At 39.8% G+C, this 27,930-nt stretch overlaps 1 protein-coding gene across 1 annotated transcript in view; it reads left to right on the top strand.

Annotated features, from left to right (window-relative positions):
- LOC129717124 (neuroendocrine convertase 2) overlaps nucleotides 1-27,240 on the top strand; it is a 187,478-nt gene extending 160,238 nt beyond the window's left edge. The window contains exon 11 of the mRNA XM_055666969.1: nucleotides 14,395-27,240. Coding sequence (XP_055522944.1) covers nucleotides 14,395-14,405 — 11 coding nt within the window. The 3' untranslated portion in view covers nucleotides 14,406-27,240. The remainder of the gene's footprint in view (nucleotides 1-14,394) is intronic.
- The last annotated feature ends 690 nt before the right edge of the window (nucleotides 27,241-27,930 follow it).

The following is a 27,930-nucleotide window of genomic DNA, read 5'->3' as shown; positions in this document are numbered from 1 at the left end:
ATATATATATATATATATACATCACTGCCGCTTACTGCTATTGTGTTTTTTACGCTCGGTTTTTATTATTCCAAAATCACTGTGTTTTTTAAATTATTTACCGCTCAATATTGACGAACAGATTGCCAAATCATTTCTGTGCTGCGTAAAAGTGAAGTTTTTCTTGGATATACTTATCTAATACTTGATTTTACGAAAAGTTTGTGCTGGTCAATTCGCCTCAAAATAAACAATGGAGTTCGTATGTGATAAGTGCGCCAAACCAACAAAGGAGACTGATTATATCAAATGTCAGGGCTTCTGTGAGATGATGGCTCACTATAAATGTGCTGGCCTAAACAATCAGCATTTTACAAAACTGAGGGCATCCACGGAAAATATTCTCTGGCTTTGCGATGGATGCTTGAAGTTGATGAGATTCGCTACTTTTCGTCCTACGATCGCCGCACTTGGCAATACTATTGCTGAGTTGATCAAACGACAAACTGCTGTCATCAATGAACTGAAAACGGAGATGCGAAGAGAAGTAGCAAAACATACTTGTGTTATTGATAAAGCAGAAGCTACACCCCGCGGCTTCCACAGCAACTGGCCAACCTACCGTCCAACGCCAAAACGTCGCCGTGAAGATCAGCCCAATTCTAACCGGGACGTTATAGTCGGAACGAAAACCAACCTATCATCAACTGTTGTTACTGTTCCTGTAGCAGAGAAAAAGTTTTGGGTTTACTTGTCTAGAATCCATCCAGACGTTACAACCGAAAACATTCAAACTATGGCAAAAGAATGTCTACAATGCAACGAACCACCTGATGTTGTGAGATTGGTAAAAAAAGACGTGGATTTAAAGTCGCTGCGCTTCATTTCATTCAAAGCGGGCATTGATTCTAAACTTAAAGCGGTAGCGTTGGCACCAAGTACTTGGCCCGCCGGTATTTTCTTTAGAGAGTTTGAGGATTATGGAGCAAAAAACGAACGTGGTGTGGCGGCAGCCACGCCATCGGTAAACACACCAGTTATTCCTTAGATGCAATGACTCTACCGCCGGGGGACGGGCCCCCGACCCAGTTAAGTATATGTATTTTAATTGTTTACAAAAAACTCAGGGAATGTGCGATTTTTTTAGCCCACTTGACCAAAGTATTCACTATAATGCTATCTTTGACAAATGGAATGGAGATGTCTACTGCGAAGAGTTCACCCTATTCAATAATAGTTGCATTTTTGACACCGATCGTGATAATTGTGATTCACAAAGGCTTCATCAATATAACAGCGAGGACTATAGCGCTTTTGACTCAGGCGAGTATCAGGAAGCTGATTTTATATCGCCACCATCTGCACCTCCGCTTTCTCAGCAATGCAATCCTTCTGATTTGACCAAGGGAAACCAGGACGTGCTACGAATCTTTTACCAAAATGTACGAGGACTCCGAACTAAAATAGTTGACGTTTACCTGGCGATTTCAGAGAACGATTATGATGTATATGTACTAACAGAGACTTGGCTCGATAGTCGTATCAATTCATTGCAACTATTCGGCGATTCATACACTGTCTTTCGCACTGATCGCAACTCAAACAACATATTCTGGTTGCACTTCTTGAGCTGCGGATCAACTTCCTTTGTGGTCCGTAGTTCTTTGCAATTTCTAAGTTAAATTGACAAAGTTTATCAGTGCTTTTGGTCTCTGTGGAAAATTACAAGAGCACAGTGTTCCGAAATAGTGCGCGATAATCAAGAAGTGCTTTAAGACTAATAATTTAAGTTGTTTTCTCTTGTGACAAGTGTTCCATTAAGGTAAACAAACGAACAGCTTATAACTGGTGAGTGGCAGAAACTGCATGCTACTATACTAATCTTGCATGAGATTATAAAGCTATAAACTTTCAGCTTGTAATATCAAGCTATAAACTTTCAGCTTGCAAAAAACTTGTATGCAACTGAAAAAAGCTTCTTGTGCGCAGCTTACAAGCGCTTACGCAAGGATACAAGAGCTTGGCTGGTGAAACTTGCGCAATTGTGACTTGTGTGCGCACTAACACACAGTGGGCCAATTTACTAAAAACGATGAAAAAAAATTTTTTAAATATATAAATAAATTAATTAAAACATAATTTAGATTTAAAATTGAATTTAAGAAATAAATTGGTCTCACAATTAAACGGAAATTATTAAAATCAATCTTAAATAAGGTTGATTAAGAGTCGCTGGAAAAATCTCTCGGTAATCAAACCGAACGAGATATATTTTCCAAAAATGCAAACTGCTAAGTTCCTACAAGTGAATCTCCACCACGCTAAAGGCGCATCGGCAGTCCTTAGTAGGAGATTCAAAAAGGAGGAGCTAGACATGGTTCTTATTCAAGAACCATGGTGCAATAAAGGTAAAATATTAGGGATTCAAATGAATTCTGGCAAACTATATTACGACGATTCACAGAGTTCGCCAAGAGCTGCAGTTCTAGTGAACAAAGCAGTAAAATGCTATCCTGTGACAGAATTTGTGAAACGAGATATTGTAGCGGTCATGGTTCAGGTGCCAACCACGAGGGGGAATACTGAGGTAATTCTTGCTTCGGCTTATTTTCCAGGTGAAATAAATGAGGCGCCTCCTCCTGAGATTGCTTCGTTTGTCAAATTTTGCAGAGACATTAATAGGGCATTCATCATAGGCTGTGATGCCAACGCTCACCATACAGCTTGGGGGAGCAAGGGCGTTAATGGTCGTGGTGAGTGCCTATTGGAGTTTCTCTCGTCAAATTATATAGATATATGCAATAAAGGTAACAAACCAACATTTACAAACGCTATCAAAGGTGAAGTTTTGGATCTGACGCTATGCAGTCCAGCAATTTCTGAAAAAATTGCTAACTGGCATGTATCGGATGAAACCTATCTGATCACAAGCACATTTTGTTTGAATGGATTGGTGGGAAACCATCATCTGTTATTTACAGAGATCCTAAAAAAACAGACTGGGATCAATATGCACAATATTTGCGAAAAGATTCACCTTTAAATTGTAGCAGAATTGAAACAGTTTCAGAATTGGAATCTATGACAATCCAGCTAAATGAAATGGTGATAAATGCATACAATAAAGTTGTCCCGCCAAACAATCGTCCTCAAGTAGGGACGTGCCATGGTGGAACAAGAAGCTTGAAAGTCTTCGAAAAAATAGTCGGAAACTTTTTAATAAAGCAAAACGTACTTCAGACTGGGCTCAATATAGAAGAGCCTTAACTGAATATAGCAATGAAATCCGGAAATCTAAAAGGAGGTCTTGGGTTCAAATGTGTGAATCTATAGAGAAAACTCCAGTTGTTTCTAGATTACAAAAGACTCTTGCCAAAGATCATACCGTTGAGCTTGGCAATCTAAAGCGTCACGACGGAATCTATACTAGTGGTCCTCGTGATACCTTAAATCTAATGATGGAAACGCATTTTCCCGGTTCTATTGAAAAGACGGATTCAGCCATCTCTGATTTAGTTGAAATTTGTTCTACGCAGACTAACTCTTGGTCTGCTAGAACGGAAAATACTGTATCAGATGTGGCGGATGATATTTTTACGAGAACCAGGGTGGAAAGTGCTATGAGATCCTTTGAGCCTTTCAAGTCTGCAAGTGTAGATGGAATATTTCCAGCATTGCTTCAAAAAGGTGAAGCAATACTAATTCCTTCTCTCATTGAGATTTTCAAGGCCAGTTTAAGGTTGAATCATATTACATCAAAATGGAGGGTAGTAAGAGTAATCTTTATACCTAAGACCGGGAAGCGTGATAAGACGCATCCTAAATCATTCAGACCCATTAGTCTTTCTTCGGTTTTGTTGAAGACAATGGAAAAAGTGCTGAATGATTTCATTCATACATCTTACATGCAAACAAAACCGCTTTCAAAGTTCCAGTTTGCCTATCAAACTGGAAAATCCACTATAACAGCGCTTCATACGCTGGTCATGAAAATTGAAAAGTCACTCTCAGCTAAAGAAATTGCTCTGTGCTCTTTCTTGGATATTGAAGGTGCTTTTGATAATGCGTCCTATTCTTCAATGTCTAGTGCAATGAAGAACAAAGGATTTCACACGAGCATTGTTAACTGGATTCATACCATGCTTGCAAAAAGAGAAATCACTTCTGAGTTGGGAGGTTCGTCTATTACGGTAAGGGCAACGAAAGGATGTCCGCAAGGAGGTGTTCTTTCGCCACTTATGTGGTCTTTAGTGGTGGACGATCTTCTCAAAAGCTTAGAAGCAAAAGGTTTCGAAGTTGTGGGCTTTGCAGATGACATAGTCATCTTGGTAAGAGGAAAATTCGACAACATAGTTTCGGAAAGAATGCAGGAGGCTCTGGGGTATACCCAGTCTTGGTGTATAAAGGAGGGTCTCAGCATTAATCCGACAAAAGCTGTAATCGTACCTTTCACTAGAAAGAGGAAATTCAATCTAAAATCTCTCAAGCTTGGAGGAGTAGAAATTCCATTCAGTGAACAGGTTAAATACTTAGGAGTTATCCTTGATGCCAAGCTAAACTGGAATGCACATCTTGACTATGCATTATGGTTGTGCTCCAAAACCGTTGGGAGAAAGTGGGGCTTGAGACCGAAAATGGTGATGTGGATATTCACATCTATTATACGTCCAAAACTGACCTACGCTGCGTTAGTGTGGTGGCCAAAAACCAAAGAGTCCACCGCTAGAACAAAGCTAGATAAAGTTCAACGACTTGCGTGCATTGCTATAACAGGAGCAATGAAAAGCACCCCGTCAAAAGCTCTTGATGCAATTCTTCATCTGCTGCCGTTGTACGAATACGTGCAACTAGAAGCAGAAAAGAGTGCCTTGAAGCTAAAAAGAACAAAAACTATCTTGTCAGGTGATCTTGTGGGTCACCTGACAATACTGGACTTTTTCAAAAGAGGGCCAGTGATGAGTATGAATGGAGACTGGATGGCACCTCAGGATAACCATGATATTCCCTACAAGGTATGCGAAACGTCACGTGCAGACTGGGAAGTCGGAGTTCCTGATGTCCGTCCCGGTTCAACGATATTTTTCACAGATGGCTCAAAAATAGGTACCAAAACTGGTGCAGGAATCTTCGGCCCTGGAATTAATATTTCAGTGGCAATGGGACACTGGCCAACAGTGTTTCAAGCAGAGCAATCCTTGAACGTGTGAATGTATGTCTGACTAGGAAATACATACATGCAAATATTTGTATTTTCTCTGACAGTCAAGCAGCACTGAAAGCACTTGATGCTTATAAATGTACATCCAAGATTGTCTGAGAATGTATTCTCACATTGCGACAGCTATGTCAAACAAACTCAGTAAATTTGTATTGGGTTCCAGGACATTGTGGCATTGGTGGGAATGAAAAGGCAGACGAACTTGCAAAACAAGGATCTAACTCACAGTTTATCGGCCCAGAACCTTTCTGCGGTATATCAAACTGTACAGTGAAAATGGAGCTTAAACGCTGGGAGGAACAAAAGGTGATAACCAATTGGTTTGATGTCAAAAAGTGTTCCCAATCTAAAAGATTTATCACACCAAACGAGAATCATTCGAAAAAGCTCCTAAAGCTCAACAAAAGAGCTCTTTGTACGTACGTCGGCCTAGTAACGGGGCACTGTCCGAGTAGATATCATTTAAAGAACATTGGCCGGGTTCAGGATGATATCTGTCGCTTTTGTAATATGGAAAGCGAGACATCGGAACATCTGCTTTGCAGTTGTGGTGCATTATTTAAACGCAGATCAAGGTTTCTTGGCAGTGGCTGTTTACAGCCCAAAGAGATTTGGTCTTTAAATCCTGGGAAGGTGATTGGCTTCATAAACCATATTTCACCTGACTGGGAGCGTGTCGGTGCAGGTACCTGATCACTCAACAATAGTGGTCATTGTATTTTGCAAGGGGACACGTATAGCAATTGACTGGGATATATATTACAAAAGTTCACATCAATGGACAACGTAATTCTAATTCCCTAACAAAAAAAAAAAAAAACTCAAACAACAGCGTTCGTCAACGCGGTGGCGGCGTATTGATTGCTGTTTCCACGTCGTTCGTTTGCTCTCAAATAACCGAAATAGTTCTGGTCTGGCTTGAAACGCTCCTTGTAAAAATAGCTATTGATACTCAACATGTTTTTATCGCGGTGCTTTACATTCCACCTGAGAAACGTTTACACTCGGCAACGTTGCCCATTCTTGAAACATAGCTTTAGCATAGCCAACAACAGATATTGCAACTATAACAAGTTTCTCTACAATCTTCACGTTCGTTCTACGCAGCAAAGTTTGAGACAAAATCCAAGAAAATTTTGAAAGTTCGTTAATACGAAGAGAAAACAAAATGGCCTACCTTCGACTATATTCCTCGATGGTGTGACTGCTACATCGCCCATCGACAAGTGCAACTTATTTGCACAGCACCTTTCAAGCGTTTTCAGTAGCACACCGATTACCGTTGCACAAATTGAACAAGCTCTGACCAATGTGCCACCAGAAATTATAAGTATGGACATTTTAAGCGTAAGCGAACAGCTCGTTGTTTCCGCCACCAGTAGAGTAAAACCATCCTTTTCGCCTGACCCTGGTATAATTCCTACGGCTATTATGAAAAAATGTGCCGATGTTATAGCTGCCCCGTTAACCTGGCTCTTCAATTTATCCTTCCATCAACAGTGTTTTCCCATTGCTTGGAAACAATCTTGCATGTTTCCGGTTTTCAAGAAGGGTGATAAATCCAACGTAGTAAATTATAGAGGAATAACCTCTCTATGCGCGGAATCAAAAATTTTTGAGACGATTGTAAACGAAGCGTTATCTGCTGCCTGCCCAAATTATATAAGTTCGGCGCAACATGGATTTTTTCGCGGGCGTACCGTAGAAACCAATCTCGTAAGTTTCGTATCGCATTGCTTCAGGAATGTTAGCGCCAAAGCCCAAGTAGATACGATATACACCGATCTAAAAGCCGCTTTTGATACTGTGAACCATGCCATCCTTTTAAGTAAATTAGAAAAAATAGGCTGCACTCAAAGATTTTGCAAATGGCTGGAATCCTATCTAATAGGCAGGCAAATTTTTGTGAAAATCGGTAATTCTAACTCTGATGATTTTACGAACCTATCAGGTGTACCACAGGGTAGTAATTTGGGCCCATTGTTGTTTTCAATATATGTTAACGATGCAGCGATTATTCTCAATCGAGGCGGGAAATTGTTTTTCGCTGATGATCTAAAAATATATTTGACTATCCGCCGAATAGAAGACTGTAGAGAATTGCAAAGGTTGCTTGATCTGTTCCATGACTGGTGTACGCGAAACCAATTGATGCTGTGCGTCGATAAATGTTACGTAATAAGTTATCATCGTACCCAAAATGCAATCCATTTCGAATATAATATAGCTGGCATCAAACTAAGCAGAGTTAAGCAGGTTAAAGATCTAGGAGTGACGCTCGATGAAAAACTGACTTTCAAGCTGCATATATCCGCGATTGTTGAAAGAGCTAATCGTCAGCTCGGATTTATTTTTAAAATAGCTAATCAGTTCGATGATCCCCTATGCTTCAAAGCACTGTACTGTGCATTGGTTCGTTCAAACCTTGAGTTTGCCAGTGATGTTTGGTGCCCGTATCAAGCATTTTGGATGGACAGAATAGAGAGCGTTCAGCGAAAATTTGTCCGCTATGCTCTACGGAACCTTTCTTGGAACGATCCTCAAAATCTACCTTCCTATGAAGACCGTTGTCGACTGCTTGGAATGAAAACTTTGGAACAACGAAGAAGTGTGTCACAAGCTGTATTCATGGCAAAACTAATCACAGCCGAATTTGATGCTCCAAATCTTCTGTTTGAAATAGGATTTTATGCACCATCCAGAGTTTTACGATCGAGATCCATGCTCCAGGTTGAATTTCAGTCAACGCAATATGCTGTCCATTCTCCAATTTCTTCAATGATTCGTCAATTCAACCGCTATTCTGATCAGTTCGACTTTAACATTCTATAACATTCTATATCGCCGCAGAATTGTAAACAATATGTAAAAACTATCGTAACTATGCTATTGTGAATTATGTTAATGTGAATTATGTTAATGTGAATTATGTTATTGTGACTTGTAAAATGTAGTGTAATGCTATTGTAATTGTTAAAAGATGGTGGGGTTTTACGCACATTTGAGGAGGGTATTAAAGACCACCTCCAATGAGCTTTTCCCCACCCACACACTCTTTACATTTTATTTAGATCGTAAATGATCAGATAAAGAATTCAAATAAATAAATAAATAAATAAATAAATATATATATTTATTTATAAATAAATATATATATATATATATATATATATATATATATATATATATATATATATATATATATATATTTTTTTTTTTTTTTTTTTTTTCAGGTGGAGGGGAAATTTGCATCCAAACCCCTGAGGTGACCAGCCTCGGGGAGTGTGGGGTTGGTTTGAATCAGTGACCGGACCCACTAAAACCCCTCCAGTCTCCAGCCCATAATACTCCCCGGGACCACCGCTAGGTATTGCTTCGGGGAGCGGCTTTTGTGCTCTGTGCACCCTCTTGGTTCTATAGATCTCTTTGCTAACTTAGCTAACTAACCTGGAGACTGGCCGTTAGCTAACACTGGCGTGTCGGTGGTCAACCTGTCGCCTGTTTTGCAATTCTAAAACTATTTGAGAGGCGGCTGTACAAACCGCCCTCCAAATGTTTGGGTCTTTACACATCCTCCGAACTAGGTTGTCCGGAGTGGTGTCTGGCCCGCTCACTACCATCATGTCGCTCCGCGCATGCACAAAACGAGGGCACACGAAGAAGACATGCTCAGCAGTTTCTTCCGCATCCGCGCACTCGGGACACATGGGGGACCCCGCATGCCCGAATCTGTGTAGATACTGCCTGAAGCAACCATGACCTGACAGAATCTGTGTCAAGTGGAAGTTAACTTCTCCATGGCGCCTCCCGACCCATCCGGATACGTCCGGAATAAGTCGATGCGTCCATCTACCCTTTGCGGAATTGGACCATTCCTGCTGCCATCTGATCATCGAGAATGACCTTCTGGTGCCTCGTATACCCCTTGTGTCACGTTGATCGAAGCATTCTACGTCCTCCTTAATGGCTATGCTGATAGGCATCATGCCGGACAGGACGCAGATTGCGTCGTATGACACTGTACGGTACGCGCTCACAACCCTCAGGCACATGAGCCTGTAGGTACTTTCCAGTTTTCGACGATGACTGTTGGTACCTAACGCTTTGGACCACGCTGGCCCACCATACCTTAGTATGGACGAAACCACGCTGGCAAGAAGTTTACGCTTGCTGCCATATACCGCGGAGCTATTGGACATCATTCGAGATAGTCCTGCAGCGGCCGTTGAAGCCCTCTTACAGGCATAGTCGACGTGACTCTTAAATGTGAGCTTATCGTCAACCATAACCCCCAAGAGCTTCAAGGAACGCCTTGAGGTAATGGTGCAGTCACCGACTCTGACCACCGCCTGTTGCTCTAATTTGCGGTTGTTCACAACCGTAACCTCCGTTTTATGGTGCGCTAACTCCAGTTTCCTAGAGTGCATCCAGTCTTCGACCTTGCGTATGCAGTGCGCGGCCGTCAACTCGACCTCTTCGATCGACTCGCCGTAGACCTCTAGCGTGATGTCGTCTGCAAAACCGACGATCACAACCCCTACAGGGAACTTGAGTTTCAACACCCCGTCATACATGACATTCCACAACACCGGGCCCAGGATGGAACCTTGCGGTACCCCTGCGGTGATTGGGACGCACTTCTGACCCTCCTCCGTGTTGTAAACTAGTACCCGATTCTGGAAATAATTTTCCAAAATCTTGTACAACGACACCGGTACGTGGATGCTCCTAAGCGCGAGCGCTATGGAGTCCCAACTGGCGCTATTGAATGCATTCTTCACGTCAAGCGTGACGATTGCGCAATAGCGAATGCCCCAACTCTTACGCTGGAGTGCTACCTCTGCCGTCTTGGTGACAGAGAGAATAGCATCCAGCGTGGATCTACCTTTCCGGAAGCCGAACTGGTTACTTGCCAGACCGTTTACACCCTCTGTGTACTTCACCAGTCTGTTGAGGATAATCCCCTCAAGCACCTTGCCCGTAGTGTCCAGCAGACAGATAGGTCTGTATGCCGATGGGTCCCCTGGCGGTTTCCCAGCCTTCGGCAACAGCACCAATCTCTGTCGCTTCCACCTGTCCGGAAAGAGGCAGTCATCCAGGCACTTCTGCATGACTGCTCGAAATAGATCAGGGGCCACTTTCATGGCCGTCCTGATGGCCAAGTTCGGGATTCCATCCGGTCCCGGTGCCTTGCGCACCTTTAGGGAGTTGGCGATCACGATGAGTTCCTCATTCGTAACCCTTACCTCCTCCACAACCTCTGCACGGCTGCCGTCTCTCACGGATTGGATGCCCGGCAGGTTGGCCGACCATCCCTGGTCTGTGTCTGAGATACTGGAACGTCGGACGTGAGACTCAGCAACCGGAGGCCAAGGATTTGGCTCGTGTCGTGGAAAGAGTCCCTCGATGATGCGCTCCAGCATCGCTGGTGATCGCTCTGCAGGCGCCAACACGCCTTTGGTCTTCGCCATTACGACTCTGTAGGCGTTGCCCCACGGATTCGTATTGGCACTCGCGCATAGCCTATCGAAGCAGGCCCTTTTGCTCGCCTTTATCGCACTTTTAAGCGCCGATCTTGCAGATCCGAATACTACACGGCGCTCTACCCTCTGTGCATCGGTACGTGCACGTTGCAACATCCGTCTTGCACGGAGGCACGCGCTACGGAGGTCCGCTATCGCGTCGGTCCACCAGTATACCGGTGACTTACCATTCCTAGGTTGGCGGGTCCTAGGCATGGTGGCGTCGCACGCCCGCGATAATGTGGCAACTAATTGGTCAGCACTCGGGCGGAGCCAACTGCCCCCCTCGCGCTCTCTTCTCATTGCTTCTGCAAATACCTCGGCATCGAAATGCGATGTCTTCCACCCGCGGACGGTCGGAGTATTGGCTCTACCCGTCGCCTGCCGCCTCACGTTCTGGACTACGCTATAGCAGACCGACTGGTGGTCACTATAGGTGTAGCCATCGTCTACCCTCCAGTTCACGATCAGTCCTGGGCTGGAGAACGTCACGTCGATGATCGACTCCGCACCATTTCTGCTGAATGTACACTTGGTTCCAACGTTGGCCAGATCTAGGTTGAGCTTTGCCAAAGCTTCCAACAAGATCTGACCCCTCCGGTTCGTGCGGCGGCTTCCCCACTCAACAGCCCAAGCGTTGAAGTCGCCCGCCACTACTAAGGGTGTTAGTCCCGTCAGCTCCATAGATAACAAATCGACCATCTGGGTGAACCTTTCGATAGACCAACGCGGCGGAGCATAACAACTGCAGTAGAACACTCCGTCCACCTTGGCAACCGCGTATCCTTCATTTGAGGTTGACACAACCTCCTGAACCGGGAACTTGCTGGTCGTGCATATGGCCGCCGTACTGGACTTATCTGCAACCCAATTACCATTTCCGGGAGGAATGCAGTAGGGGTCCGATACGATTGCGATGTCCGACCGCGACTCAGACGCTGCTTGGTATAGCAGCTGCTGTGCCGCATAGCAATGGTTCAGGTTCAATTGTGTCACCCTCACGCCCGTGGTTTCGTGGTCGCCTTACCGGCTGGGCACCGTGGGCCTCCCATAAAGTGCTTGGCGTCCCGTTTTCCAGTACATACCAAGCACTTGGGAGGCTCCCCGCAGTCTTTAGCTTTATGGCCAGCACCACCACAACGCCTACATAACTGGCTCCTATCGGGCCCCTTGCAGGTCCAGGACTTGTGTCCTCCCTCGAAACACCTGGAGCAAACGTCCGGCTGCTGGAGTATGCTCAGGGGACATACTGACCAGCCAACCTTAAGTTTGGCTGTCTTCAGGGCCAGAGTTGCATCGGCCGATGCAAGCCGGAAAGTGGCCACCTGGGTCCCCGCTGGACCCTTTCGGAGGCGAATTACCTCAGTGGCTACTTCCACTCCGCACTTCTCCTTGAGGGCCTGTGCAATATCGCACCTCTCGGTGATTTCATCCAGGTTTTTGAGCTGGAGAGTCACCTCTGAGGTGAGTGCCCGAATTTGCACATCTTTCCCGAGGACCTGCTCGGCTACCGTCTTGTAGGCAGCGCCCTTGTTTTTAGCATCCTTACGGAGCTCAAGGATCATCTCGCCGGTGCGAGAACGACGGATGGTCCGCACATCCGCTCCCAGATCCTTGAGCTGGGTTTCGCCTCTCATTTTCTTCAAGACTTCGGAGTACTTGGACCCCTCCGTCTTGAGTATGAGGGCGTCGCCCCTGCTTCGCGCCTACTTTCCCATTTTTGGACGATTTGTCGCCTTCTCGTCGTTGCGCTTGCTGTCTTTTTGGCGCTTCCTTCCTCCCACGGTAACCCAAGGGTTTCCCGTAGCTGCCACTTCGGCAGACTTTCCGGCGGACTTGGAGGCCGTTGGTGTGCTATCTCGCGGGCTTAGCACAACCAACCGTTTCTTGCTGTTCTCGGGGGCTTCCCCCGGAGACTGCCTTGCTCTTTTTGCGGCTGACCCGGAGGCGCAAACCGCTGCAAACGTGCAGGTGTCCGTTTGGACCGACTTCGTCGCCCTTCCGGTCACCTCCGTTGCATTCTTCTCTGCAGCCACCGCTCTTGCCTTGAGCTCGGCGTGCTCCTTCTTCGCAGCATCGACGGAGGACCGAAGCATGTAGAGAGCCTGCTTCAGGTACTTCGTCGTGTTGGTGCGACTTTTCGCAAACTCGATTATGGCATCGAGCTGCTTCGACAGCGCTACTACCTTCGGTAGCGTGTCTCGCTGTCTTCCGACCGCATATATATATATATATATATATATATATATATATATATATATATATATATATATATATATATATATATATATATATATAATACAGTGATCACCCGATTATATCTCACCCTGATGATTTTTGGCGTGATAAAATAGGGAAAGTGATAAAATCGGGAAATTTTTAAAATTTTATTTTTTTTTCATTGAAGATGTTAAATCAGTAACTAAATACGTAAAATCAGCGATTTTATTTTTTTTTTTTGAAAATTTATCTGTACAAACATGAAAAAGCTGCAGTTGTTTTTTCATAAATCGATATATCTGAATAATGACAAAAAATGGAGAAAAAGTGACTAAAAAAAAATCGATCATCACTATTTTTTTAAAACATTTTTTTAGATAGATAATTCAGTTGCCTAAAACTTTTCTGAACAAACCTAAAAAAATCGATGTAAAGTTGCAAATAAAATACAATCAAGTTTTTTATTCGTTCATGTTTTTGTTTGAATTGGTAAAATGAATTACTTGCTTTTTTGTAGCGCAGTACCATAAGCAAAATATTAGATGTTCTCACAACACTAAACTTTGCCGATATCTCTCACATATTGCAACCTGAAAAATCTTAAAATGTAAATAACGTTTTTTAATGCCTTCTCATAGAAAACTTTATGTTGCTTGCAATATGTAAGAGATAGAAACATGATGTTTTCTGTAAAGTTTCTTGTTTTGCGATCACCTAATACTTTGCCTAAGGCACCAAGCGTCTATCTTTATCTAATGAAAAAGTAAATATTCTATCTCACTTTTAGGAGGATTGATCACCCTGCTTTCTACATCAAAAGATGCGTTTTCAAATATTTTGAAACTTCTCTGAACATATTATACCGTTATAATAAACATTTGTATCACTATTCAATTATTCGCAGGATAACAGCAAAATGTAACATTGTGCATCGGTTGAATTTTTAATGTAAACTGCATCCAGAATGATACACAGAATTATGAAAAATATCTTAAATATTGAAGCGTAATAGAAAAAAAGTTCACCCTGACATTTTTTTAATGAAATGTTTTATGATGATAAAATCGGGTGAAAAATGTGATAAAATCGGGGGCAGATAAAATCGAGTACAGATATAATCGGGTGATTACTGTATATATATATATATATATATATATATATATATATATATATATATATATATATATATATATATATATATATATATATATATATATATATATATATATATATATATATATATATATATATATATATATATATATATATATATATATATATATGATATATATATATATATATATATATATATATATATATATATATATATATATATATATATATATATATATATATATATATATATATATATATATATATATATATATATATATATATATATATAATATTTATACAATTTATAATAACATATAATAACAAAACTCTCTTTGCAAGGTAACGTTTAACTCCAAGGAGCAACGGTCAGGATGGTTGAAAGAATTTTCGTTGGTTCTACACGGAACAAAAGACCCACCATACAGAATGCTCTCTCCAGCTTCCCCGCATTCGAAGCTTGCAATTGTTAAGAAGGCCCACGAAGATCGAGATAAAATATGAATTTTTGCTGTCCTGGTATAATTATTATATTGAAGGTATTCAGTTTCTCCTGTTTTAGCAATTTATAATTGAAATATTTCAAGCATTTTGTTTTGTAACACAACAAAAGAAATTCTGACGCATAGGCTGGCAGATCCAATATTAATCGTGAATTATACTTGCAAATGATTATTTAACTACTATTTCAAGTAAACGAGTAAACAAAGTAGTAGAAGAAGCACTCTAATATTAGTTATGATTAGTACAAGCTATTTTTTTTTTTGAATTTCGAGAACAGTTTAAAATTACGACCAAACAGTGGTAATTTTGTTTTTTCTATATACTTTTAACTTAGCATATTTGTTTATAATCAAACTTAATAGTTAATCGAAATTGTGATTCAATAAAAACAAATATATAAATTGAATAGTAATGTTCTTACATATGACTAACGTAAGTAACTTGTAGAAGAGTTATGTCACTTAAGCAATCATCTCAAATTTATTTTACAGTATCAAATCTATTCCCAATTCAAATTGAAAAGCTTGAGTGTAAAAGAAGCAGTTACAAAAGTAACAAAAATACTTGTTTTTGAATTATATTTTGCAGATATTTATACTAAAAGCATTAAGCTTTGAATATTTCATGCTGAGCGTATCGTGAAACGGAGCAGCAAAAATACTTGTATCTGAATTATACTTTGCAGATATTTTCACTATAATCAAATGTTTTGAATATTCGAAGCTAGCAAAATCTCGTTAGATTAAGCATTTGACATTATCCTTAGCATTTTTAGCATTATACTAATCAGTATGCCAGGTTATTGAGGTAATGGAGTATCAGTATTTCGACTTTCGAAAAGCTATTCATTTGAGTTATAGACTGCGTCTGACAATAGAAATCAAAATAAAGGTTTCACGGAGCGCTTGTATACAAAGTTATTTTTCTTATTACACGTCATTGCAGTTGAAAATTTACGGCTAGCTATTTGTAGCTGAGCGCTACATGAATACTTTTAAATCAGTAATCCAGCTACAGACCTCGTTCGATTTTGGCACGGTTCAATTTTGGCAACATAAAAATTTTGGACGTGTTGCCACCAGAAACCATCCAAGCGTTGAATTGAATTTTCGTTTCAGTCCGGTAGGCATCGGACAACACTGTTCGGATTGGTTATATGATTGGCTACTGATTTTTTTTAGTCCGGTGGGCATTATACAAAATTTAAATTTGGACGTGTTGCAAAAATCGAACATGGCCTGTACTGCCTGTAATCGCATAATAAGGTGTTTTAGGGGTATGTATATTATTTTTTCTTTCGATAAGAAATGTCAAAATAGAGCGGGGGCCTAGTGTGGTTGGTAACGTCTCCGCCAACCACGCTCGACGCCTGGGTTCGAATCCCACCGCCGACATAGGTGTCGATGGTTGTGAGGTGGCGTGATCCACTCACAACCAACCCAACTGGTCTAGATTCAATCCTAGCCTCTGAGATCACGCCTTCCGTCGCATGAGGAAGTAAAAGCCGTTGGCGCCGGTCCATTAATAAACGGGTCGTGAGTTAGGGTCCTGGGTGTGGAGTCGCCTCCCTGGGCGTCGGTGATTGGCCACAACAGTGGCGGCACTAGACCGACGGAAAATAAGCGAGAATAAAAAATAAAAAAAAAAGAAATGTCAAAAGAAATACATAATCTACTGACTTTTCTTAATTTAAACAGCAAAACTATTGAAAAAATCGATTTCGAATTTTAACAACTGTAAGTGGTTTCAAGACATACCCTACCGTCAAGAAATCATGACACAGGGAGGCCAGGTCATTTTTCAAATATCTTCACACTCCACAAAACAATGTCTTTATACATAGGAAATCTGTAAACACGGTCACCGTTGAAAGTTTACAAAACTTCCAGTGACACATTAAATCGAGTGCGGTTAATCAACCGACTGTTAGGCTTTCACTTATTCATACGCGCTCAAATGTTTTCAATATTAAGACATGTCTTCACATCTGGCATCCCTGTAGTGACACGTAAACCAGGTTTATATTTTCCACAAGCCAGCAGCAGAAATGTCACTTTGCTTACTATCAGGGTTATATTCACCATAGGCCAGCAACAGCAATGTCACTCTGTGCACTACTTGTCAGTTAGTGAAAATTTAAAACAAATATAATTTTTCAATTTAAAAATCAAAGAAAAGTCGTAGAGATTTAAGACAAATTACGTAATGCTTACTGAAATATTTCCACTGTAATATATTCCAAAAGTAGCTTGAAAGTGACGGCACAAAAGTATAATTGCAAAAATTTCAACCAATTTGACTTCAAAAGTAATGATCAATGTATACATGGTGTAAAGTAATGCTTTATACTGTCCATTTTCAAGAATATAATGGGAACAATGCATTTAAGGTCAAAACATACAAGTGTATTTGCTCGAACCAATTTTGTGTTACAATTATGCGGTTATGGGCAGTGTAGTTGGAGTAAACCCTACCTTTTATAACAAGCCAACTGTCGTATGTTCGAATCTGGTCTGGGTTAGAGTCAATAGGACCGTAGCGTTAGTGCCGCAATTAACTACTCAGTACACTAACAGTTAGCCTGTGTCAAATATCGCAGTGGGCTGCTTTTTGTATGTAGATACAATGATAAATTGAGATAGCCTCGATCAACAACCTTATACACATAAATTAAACCGGAAAAAACACAGTTATAATTATATGTGTGTGTGTACAATTCATCTCCCACTGGCCGGCAGTGCTTCATTCGAAAAAACCTATTTGCTTTTTGGCTTCGAAGAATTCAGAATAAAATTTTGAATTATTATTATTGAGGAGCCTCGGTTAGTACAAGATTAGTACTAACTACCCACAAAAGTCGTTGCAATCCTCAATCGCTACGATAATCTCTTTTCATAGTCAGTAACTTAGCAATTAAGTTAGTTTTTTTTTATACTCGCTTATCTTCCATCGGTCTGTTCCGTTACTTTTTGTTGTACCAGATTAAAGAAATGCAGCACTTACGCTCTTGCGTCTTAAATTGAAACGGTTATATTTTGATACCTCAGCAGAATTTTGACCTTCATACTCATGTCTGCCATCGGCAATGTCAAACACGCAATAATCTGCTTTCATACGACACTGGGACGGGAACATTTTCTTCAACCAAGCTGCGCAACACGATACAAAACATGTTATTTTGTTGCTTCAATGAGAGTGCTATCGGTCCGGCTCGACAGAATGTCCACAAGAAATCATGTTTGTACAAACGTGCTACGAAACTGAGGATAAACTTTAGAAACTGAAAAAAAGAGGTGGAGCTTATCAAATGATCGCTCTGAGCCAGAATGAAGAGATGTATTTTTTTTTCGAACGTTGTAGTATGGTACAACTGGAAATGATTAAGTCACACATATTATTCAAGTTATATCATTCCACAACATTCGAAACAATTATTATGCCAGAGCGGATATTGCACGCTATCTGACTATGAAGCATTCATGCAATAATTGAATGAAAATTGCAATTGCAGCAATCGGCCTTTTTCAAAGCTACTAAATGTATCGAAGAGCATATTGAATGGTTATCAATAAACTGCAACTGAGGTTTAATGCTGCTGCAAATGTACAGCAGTCAGCACGTTCTGCTTACGATGCTGAGTCTATTTAAGAAAATTCACAACTCTTCATTAACAAGGGTGTAACGTCTTGTAGAAGACGGTTGAAGTTTAACATCACAGCAGCTCATGTCTACCATCGGCAATATCAAACACGCAATAATCAGCTTCCATGCGACACGGGAACGGGAACATTTTCTTCAATCAAGCTGCGCAACACGACACAAAATATGTTATTTTGTTGCTTCAATGAGAGTGCTATCGGTCCGGCTCGACAAAATGTCCACAAGAAATCATTTTTGTACATCCGTGCTACGAAACTGAGGAAAAACTTTAGAAACTGAAAAAAGAGGTGGAGTTTATCAAATGATCGCTCTGAGCCAGAATGAAGTCACACATATTTTTCAAGTTATATCATTCCACCACGTACGAAAAATAATTCATTCCTATTTTCATCCCTATATAAGAGCCTGTTTTAGTCGAAGCCGCTCATAATAGTTCTGAACAGCGACAACAGCAGTCCTCCCTTAGCAGCAGCGGGAGCAGTGCAGTGGGTACCATCGATAGCGGATAGCGGCCACAACTGTGGCCTGGCTGCGGATAAGCGTAGCAGTTTCAGCGGATCTCAGCGTCGATTGCAGCTGGGCCAGCAGATGCAGGTACAGCGGATACCAATGGCAGCGTATAGTGGCCACAACTGTGGCATGGCTACGGATAGCGGCCACAAGCGTGGCATGGCTATGCATAGCGTAGCTGTTGCAGCGGGTATATCAGCATCGATAGTAGCAGGGTCAGCTGATGCAACGACACTCCCTTCACTAAAATGCTGTTTCAGTGTGGTAGCGGGAAGCATCGGCAGCAGGCTTGCATGAAGTGAATACATCAGCCAGCAACTTTCTCTAAGGCCTCTGAAACGATTCGCTCGGCCGTAGGTTAATGTACAGCTCTACTGAGGCAACACAGAGATGTAATATAAACACTACATCCTATGATAAATTGAACAATTGTCCTTATAAGGACAACAAATGAATTAATGAAGATTTTTTAGTACAATACTTCTCTCAGGAAGTTCGGCTACATAGGGATGTGAAATGAAAATCTAAAACTGAAAAAAAATGAAAAAAATTTCAAATGCTAATAAATCGGTTAGTTTTCGATGGATTTCCTTCGTTTTTGCAGCAATCGATTAGAAAATCTTCTAAGATTCCTACCAAATGCATGAAATTGCAATTTTATCATTCGAACTATTGTACTATTGAAAATTCTTAAGCCTTGTCAAAACACAAAATTCGACCTCTGGTTGGTCGTTTTACCGCGCTTTCCCAAGCACGGTCGGCAGAGTTCTGGACCTAGTAAATTGGGAATGCATCATTTGGGCTATATAAGAGCTTCATCAGATGATAAACAGACATTTCATCGGATATTAAATTGAACAACTGAAATTTGAAGAACAAAAGAATATTCGAAGAGTTAATATTTTCTCGTTTTGCGCTATAATCTAATGTTAATTATCTTCATCTACATGCATACTCTGACTATTATTACGTGTTTGCGTCGCTTAGTGTTTGGCTACGGTCATGCAGAACGCAAATAACGGCGCGATGCGATTCGGCAAGACGAAATCTGTTGAAATGTATAGCTCTACTTCGCCTTAAAAAGAGCTGTACATTTCACCACGGTAAGGCGAATCGCATTCTGCATAACCGTAGCCTTTGTTCCGTTCCCGTTTAACGATGTCGTATTAAATGTGCATATTACAATTCGGCAGCACTTGAACTTCTCATTTGCACAAAATTTAAAAATATTCAATGAACTTCATTCAAAATATCAAACAAAAAGAAATTACAATACTGCCAATGAACGGTCAACGTTTATTTACTAGAAAAAATGACTGACACGCAAGCTGCCGGGTTATCTTTCTTGTAAAAGTATTCTACTTCAACCTTGCGGTCGTGGCTTTGCATATAACCTTCTTGTGATTTTTTTTAACGTTGCAAAATGGTATAACTGGAAATAGTTTTTCCAGTTATCCCATTCCACAACGTGCGAAAAATCTATGTCAGAGCGGATATCGCGCGCTTTCTGGACCATGAAGCATTTATGCGATAGTTGAATGAAATTTGCAACTGCAGCAACCAGCCTTTTTCAAGGCTACTAAATGTATTTGGAAGAGCATAATGAATGGTTATTACTAAACTGCAACTTTGATTGCAGTTTGATGCTGCTGCAATTGCGCAGAAGTGTGATGTATATTACGATTCATTGATACTGTGCATCACAAGCGGTAAATGCGAAACAAATCCGATTTCAAACAGAAAAGTTCAGCAAGTTCTGCTCACGGTGATGATTAACATGGATGTAACGTCTTGAAGAAGACGGTTATTGCTCGACATCACAGCAGAATTTTCACCTTCATACTAATGTCTACCGTCGGCAGTATCAAACACGCAATAATCTGCTTCCATGCGACACGGGGAAGGAAACATTTTTTCCTTCCAAGCCGCGCAACACAACACAATACATGTTATTTTGTTGCCTTCATGAGAGTGCTATCGGTCCGGCTCGACAGAATGTCCACAAAAAATCATTTTTGTACATCCGTGCTATGAAACTGAGGAAAAACTTGAAAACTAAAAATAAAGATGGAGCTTATCGAATGATCGCTCTGAGCCAGAATGAATGAGATGTATTTTTGTTTTCGTTGTTGAATGGTATAACTGGAAATAATTCAGTCACACCTATTTTTCCAGTTATTCCATTCCATTCCATTAAAGCAAAAATAATATACGAAACATATACGGAACAATATATCGCTTCATACCATCAAAATGATTAACCCTAATCGAGTGTATTTCCAAAGCTATTGCAAAAAATTATTGAAATGAGACAGGCTATCGTAATTCTACGTTAACTTTGCGGTCGTTTCTTATAAACAACCTCTTCCACTTTTCCTTTTACGGAAATGCTTGTGTCATCGCAGAACAATGAGTTTGTGCATCCTGGAGGCAAATCAGGAAGATCTGAAATGAATATGCTGTGCAGGACTGGGCCCAAGACAGAACCTTGAGGCACACCTGCTCTGACAGGAAATCTGTCAGATTTTGAGTTCTGATAGACAACCTGCAGAGTTCGATCAGTAAGATAATTTTTTAAAATTTTGATTGGGAAAATTGGAAAATTAAAAGTTTGCAATTTCGCAATCAAACCTTTACGCCAAACACTGTCGAATGCTTTTTATATGTCTAAAAGAGCAGCTCCAGTGGAATAACCTTCAGATTTGTTAGCTCGTATCATATTAGTAACTCTGAGCAATTGATGAGTAGTGGAATGCCCATGGCGAAATCCAAACTGTTAATCTGCAAAAATTGAATTTTCGTTAATGTGCGACATCATTCTGTTAAGAATAATTCTCTCAAACATTTTAATTATTGAAAAAAGCAAACTGATTGGTCGATAACTTGAAACTTCAGCTGGATTTTTATCCGATTTTAAAATTGGAGTAATTTTTGCATTTTTCCATAATTTGGGAAAATATGCAATTTTGAAGCAGCAATTTTCACTAAAAATTCCATTGTGCTCTCGGGGAGATGTTTGATTAGTATATTAAAGATTCCATCGTCACCAGGTGCTTTCATATTCTTGAAATTTTTAATAAATGATTTAATCTCATTCAAGTTAGTTTCAATTATTTCTGCAGGTAAAAAATTCTGGGAAGACTTTAAATCAAATTGACGTGTGACTTCATTTTCAATTGGACTCACAAAATTCAAATTTGAGTTATGAACACTCTCAAACTGCTGAGCAAGTCTTTGAGCCTTTTGTTCATTGGATACAAGAAAACGTTCACCATCTTTTAAAACAGGAATAGGCTTTGAAGGTTTCTTAAAAATATTCGACTGCTTCCAAAAGGGTTTTGAATGTGGTTTCAATTTTTCAACTTAAGTCAAAAAATTCTGATTTCTCAGAAGAGTAAATCTATGTTTAATCTCTTCCTGTAAATCTTTATAAATAGTTTTAAAAACAGGGTCACGAGAACGTTGATATTGACGTCTGCGGACATCTTTCAAACAAATTAGAAGTTGAAGATTTTCGTCAATTATTGGTGAATCAAATTTCACTTGAGCCTTCGGAACAGAATAATTTCTGGCATCAATAATTGCACATTTCAATGCTTCCAAAGTGGAATCAATATTCACTTAGTTTTGCAAATCAAGCTCATTATTGAAATAATTCTCAATATGAGTTTTGTATCTTTCTCAATTAGCTTTCTCAATTAATTAAAAACAGAGCTCATAGGGTTTAAAACTGATTCATGTGATAACGCAAAAGTTATTGGAAGATGGTCAGAATCAAAGTCAGCATGTGTGATCAAATCACTACATACATGACTTTTTTTTATTTTTTTTGTTAGGATTACGTTGTCCATTGATGTGAACTTTTGTAATATATTCCAGTCAATTGTTATACGTGTTTCTTTGCAAAATACAATGACCACTATTGTTGTGAGTGATCAGGTACCTGCACCGACACGCTCCCAGTCAGGAAAAATATGGTTTATGAAGCCAATCACCTTTCCAGGATTCAAAGACCGAATCTCTTTGAGCTGTAAGAAGCCACTGCCAAGAAGCCTTGATCTGCGTTTAAATAATGCACCACAACTGCAAAGCAGATGTTCCGATGTCTCGCGTTCCGTATTACAAAAGCGACAGATATCATCCTGAACCCGGCCAATGTTCTTAAAATGATATCTACTCGAACAGTGCCCGTTACTAGGCCGACATATGTACAAAGAGCTCTTTTGTTGAGCTCTAGGAGCTTTTTTGATTGGTTTTCGTTTGGTGTTATAAATTTTTTAGATTGGGAACTCTTTTTGACATCAAACCAATTGGTTGTCACTTTTTGTTTCTCCCAGCGTTTAAGCTCCATTTTCACTGCACACTGTGAAATGCCACAGAAAGGTTCTGGGCCGATAAACTGTGAGTTAGATCCTTGTTTTGCAAGTTCGTCTGCCCTTTCATTCCCATCAATGTCACAATGTCCTGGAACCCAATACAAATTTACTGAGTTTGTATGACACAGCTGTCGCAATGTGAGAATACATTCCCAGACAATCTTGGATGTGCATCTATAAGCATCAAGTGCTTTCAGCGCTGCTTGACTGTCAGAGAAAATACAAATATTTGCATGTTTGTATTTTCTAGTCAAACAAACATACGCACATTCAAGGATTGCAAAAATCTCTGCTTGAAACACTGTTGGCCAGTGTCCCATTGCCACTGTAGTATTAATTCCAGGGCCAAAGATTCCTGCACCAGTTTTTGTACCTATTTTTGAGCCATCTGTGAAAAATATCGTTGAACCGGGATGGACATCAGGAACTCCGACTTCCCAGTCTGTACGTGACGTTTCGCATACCTTGTAGGGAATATCATGGTTATCCTGAGGTGCCATCAAGTCTCCATTCATACTCATCACTGGCCCTCTTTTGAAAAAGTCCAGTATAGTCAGGTGACCCACAAGATCATCTGACAAGATAGTTTTTGTTCGTTTGAGCCTCAATGCACTCTTTTCTGCTTCTAGTTGCACGTATTCGTACAATGGCAACAGATGAAGAATTGCATCAAGAGCTTTTGATGGGGTGCTGCTCATTGCTCCTGTTATAGCAATGCACGCAAGTCGTTGAACTTTATCTAGCTTTGTTCTGGCGGTGGATTCTTTGGTTTTCGGCCACCATACTAACGAAACGTAGGTCAGTTTTGGACGTATAATCGATGTGAATATCCACATCACCATTTTTGGTCTCAAGCCCCACTTTCTTCCAACGGTTTTGGAGCACAACCATAATGCACTGACCGCCTTGTTGATTGCATAGTCAAGATGTGCATTCCAGTTTAGCTTGGTATCAAGGATAACGCCTAAATGTTTAACCTGTTCACTGAATGGAATTTCTACTCCTCCAAGCTTGAGAGTTTTTAGATTGAATTTCCTCTTTCTAGTGAAAAGTACGATAACAGCTTTTGACGGATTAATGCTGAGACCCTCCTTTATACACCAAGACTGGGTATACTCCAGAGCCTCCTTCATTCTTTCCGAAACTATGTTGTCAAACTTTCCTCTTACCAAAATGACTATGTCATCTGCAAAGCCCACAACTTCGAAACCTTTTGCTTCTAAGCTTTTGAGAAGATCGTCCACCACTAAAGACCACATAAGTGGCGAAAGAACTCCTTCTTGCGGACATCCTTTCGTTGCCTTTATCGTGATAGACGAACCTCCCAACTCAGAAGTGATTTCTCTTTTTGCAAGCATGGTATGAATCCAGTCAACAATTCTCGTGTGAAATCCTTTTTTCCTCATTGCACTAGACATTGAAGAATATGTCCAAGAAAGAGCACAGAGCAATTTCTTTAGCTGAAAGTGACTTTTTATTTTCATAACCAGCGTATGAAGCGCTGTGATAGTGGATTTTCCAGTTTGATAGGCAAACTGGGACTTTGAAAGCGGTTTTGTTTGCATGTAAGATGTATGAATGAAATCATTCGGCACTTTTTCCATTGTCTTCAACAAAACCGAAGAAAGACTAATGGGTCTGAATGATTTAGGATGCGTCCTATCACGCTTCCCAGTTTTAGGTATGAAGATTACTCTTACTACCCTCCATTTTGATGGAATATGATTCAACCTTAAACTGGCCTTGAAAATCTCAATGAGGGGAGGAATTAGTATTGCTTCACCTTGTTGAAGCAATGCTGGAAATATTCCATCTACACTTGCAGACTTGAAAGGCTCAAAGGATCTCATAGCATTTTCCACCCTGGTTCTCGTAAAAATTTCATCCGCCACATCTGATACAGTACTCTCTGTTCTAGTAGACCCAGAGCTAGTATGCGTAGAACAAATTTCAACTAAATCAGAAATGGCTGAATCCGTCTTTTCAATAGAACCGGGAAAATGCGTTTCCATCATTAGATTTAAGGTATCACGAGGACCACTAGTATAGATTCCGTCATGACGCTTTAGATTGCCAAGCTCAACGGTATGATCTTTGGCAAGAGTCTTTTGTAATCTGGAAACAACTGGAGTTTTTAAACATGACTTTGATCTGTTAGCACCAAATCAATTGTTGATGGGTTTCTTACAGAAGAAAAACATGTAGGACTATTCGGAGACAAATTAGAATAGTATCTTGAAGAACAATCATTGAATAAAATTTTGCCATTGGAATTACTTTGAGAATTATTCCATGATCGATGTTTAGCGTTAAAATCACCGATTATAAAAAATTTCGAACGATTTCTAGTGAGTTTTTGTAAATTACCTTTAAAATAATTTTTGTGCTCGCGTGTACATTCGAATGGTAAATATGCTGCGGCAATAAATAAAATCCCAAGATCAGTTTGAACTTCAATTCCCAAAGTTTCAATAACTTTCGTCTCAAAATGGGGAAGAGCACGATGTTTGATTCGGCGATGAATAACAATTGCAACTCCACCACTATGAACCACGTAATTGGGATCATATTTTAATTTAATGTTAGGTTTTAAAAATGTTTCAGTAATAATTGCAATATGCACATTATTTACTGTTAAAAAATTAAAAAGCTCATTTTCATTGGCCTTCAATGAGCGAGCATTCCAATTTAAAATTTTGATGGGTTTATTTAAAATCATTGCTAATTTTTAAAATAGAAACAATTTTAATTGTAAAATTTGTACCTATTTGGATGGCTTCAAACATTGATTTTGCCTGCAACATGGCGTTCATAAGATCGAACATTGCTTGTTGCAGAAAAGAAAGTTTACCAGCCGTAATAGGCCCCAGGCAGTTGACATTAGAAAAAATATCTCGGTAGTAATATTAGCTGGGGTAATATGTGTACATTTATTTTCCACCTTGTTTTGCTTACCACCCATATTAACGGTCATTTTCGAACTACCAACATTAGGCGATAGAATGTTCGAACTACCTGCAACCTGTGCATATGTTAAACGAGTATGCAAAGGAGTTGAGAAAGTGGGTGGTACTGGTACGCTTGGAGAATTTTGTTTTGAAGTTTGTTTTGAATTTTGTTTACCTTGCCTTGCCTTAAAAATTGCTAAAAGGGCTGGACGTAAGTTTGTCTGATAAAAATTTGACCGTTACAATTCGCACAGCGAAAATTTTTACTCTCTTTCACAGGACATGTGTTCTTGTTGTGAGAAGAGTCTCCACAAATAAGGCACAAATAAGGTCCATGTTACAGAATTTTGAACCATGGCCATAACGTTGGCAAATACGGCATTGGGTGATATGCTTTTCACCTCCGCCAAACTTTCGATACGATTCCCATTTCACTCGCACATTATAAATAGCATGTGCTTTGTCAAAAAATTTCAAATTGTTAACCTCAGTGCGGTTAAAATGAATTAAATAATTAACAAGGGAAATTCCAGTTCGCTGACTGTTTTTGCCTCGTGATTTTTGTTTCATTAAAATTTCTTGGGTAGGGACTATTCCAAGTAATTCTGTTGAAGTAAGTTTGATCTCATCAACGGTTTGATCGTTGGTGAGACCTTTCAGACATAAGTACTAATTATTAACAAATCTTGTTAATCTTGTCAATTAAGATATAAGGATATAAGGACTTTCCTCTGTTATTACCCTAAATTAAAAAATAAAGCTTCGACAAATATAGCAAGAGTTTATTCTGTTGAACACTTTTTCGCCAATAATAGATTCTGCTGCTTTCAATTCGCTTCAGATGGATCGTCAGATATGTTCTTGATAATGTTTTCAACCGCAGTGCTCCCAGCAAATCTTTGAGTCATGTGCGTAACTCAATTCATCCAATATGGTACATTTTCTCTTAGTACATATTTGCATTTTGCATCTCTTGTTTCGATCACTGCAATCAGTATATTTGCTTGGACGACTCGAATGCGAAGCGACTCAGTTGACGTCTTAGAGATTGAAGGTTTCCTCAAGTTTTTTTTTCTCCAGAAACAGAAACTTTTTATCAATCGAATGTTCAGAGCATTGCCTATTCAACCCAAATAGGGTATTTCTGAAAAAAAAAACAAATCTCATTTTCGCAATCGATTTACAGTCCCTCCACAATTATAGGTCACTTACACGAAAATATGTCTATTCACACGAAACTGAGCTTTTTTCAATAGCCATGGTATTTTTTTAACTCTGTTGTAACCTTATTAGTACGACTGAAATTATTTAAATTTGCAGATGTCACTAAAAATAATAAATTTGCTCGGTGCATTAGGTGAAGTGACCCATAAGTAATAATGGTACATTTGGCATACTTGAATGCTAAAAGTGACCCAGAGTTATGTCTTTTTCTATGTATGTAGTATTTTTTTTCTAAAACTTCATTCGGATAATCGAGTTTTCCGGATAATCGAGTCACAGAAAAATCATTCGAATTTGCGGTTATCGAACATAAATTAAATATAACCTTTTGTTATTTTACTTGTATGATGGAGTGACGTAACCAAAATTTATTTCTAAGGTGAAAAAGGGTAAAATCTTAAGAAACAAAAAAAAAAAAAATTGGACATTGATGATTTTCATTCAATTGGAACATGTCCCAAACATGCCGGAAGTGACATAAATGGTAAAAAATATAAATATAAATGGTAACAAATATAAATAAATATAATACAGATGAAATTTCGGAATAAAAATTCAAAACGAACACCAAAATAAAACAATCCGGATATTCGGGTCCGATCTGTATATGATAGCAATAGTTGTTTGTAAACTACTCAGATAAATTCTAGATGGTC

This window comes from Wyeomyia smithii, chromosome 1, assembly GCF_029784165.1.
Source record: "Wyeomyia smithii strain HCP4-BCI-WySm-NY-G18 chromosome 1, ASM2978416v1, whole genome shotgun sequence".
NCBI lineage: Eukaryota > Metazoa > Arthropoda > Insecta > Diptera > Culicidae > Wyeomyia > Wyeomyia smithii.
The sequence above is the reverse complement of the archived record's forward strand: the minus strand, read 5'-3'. Positions and strand labels throughout refer to the sequence as shown.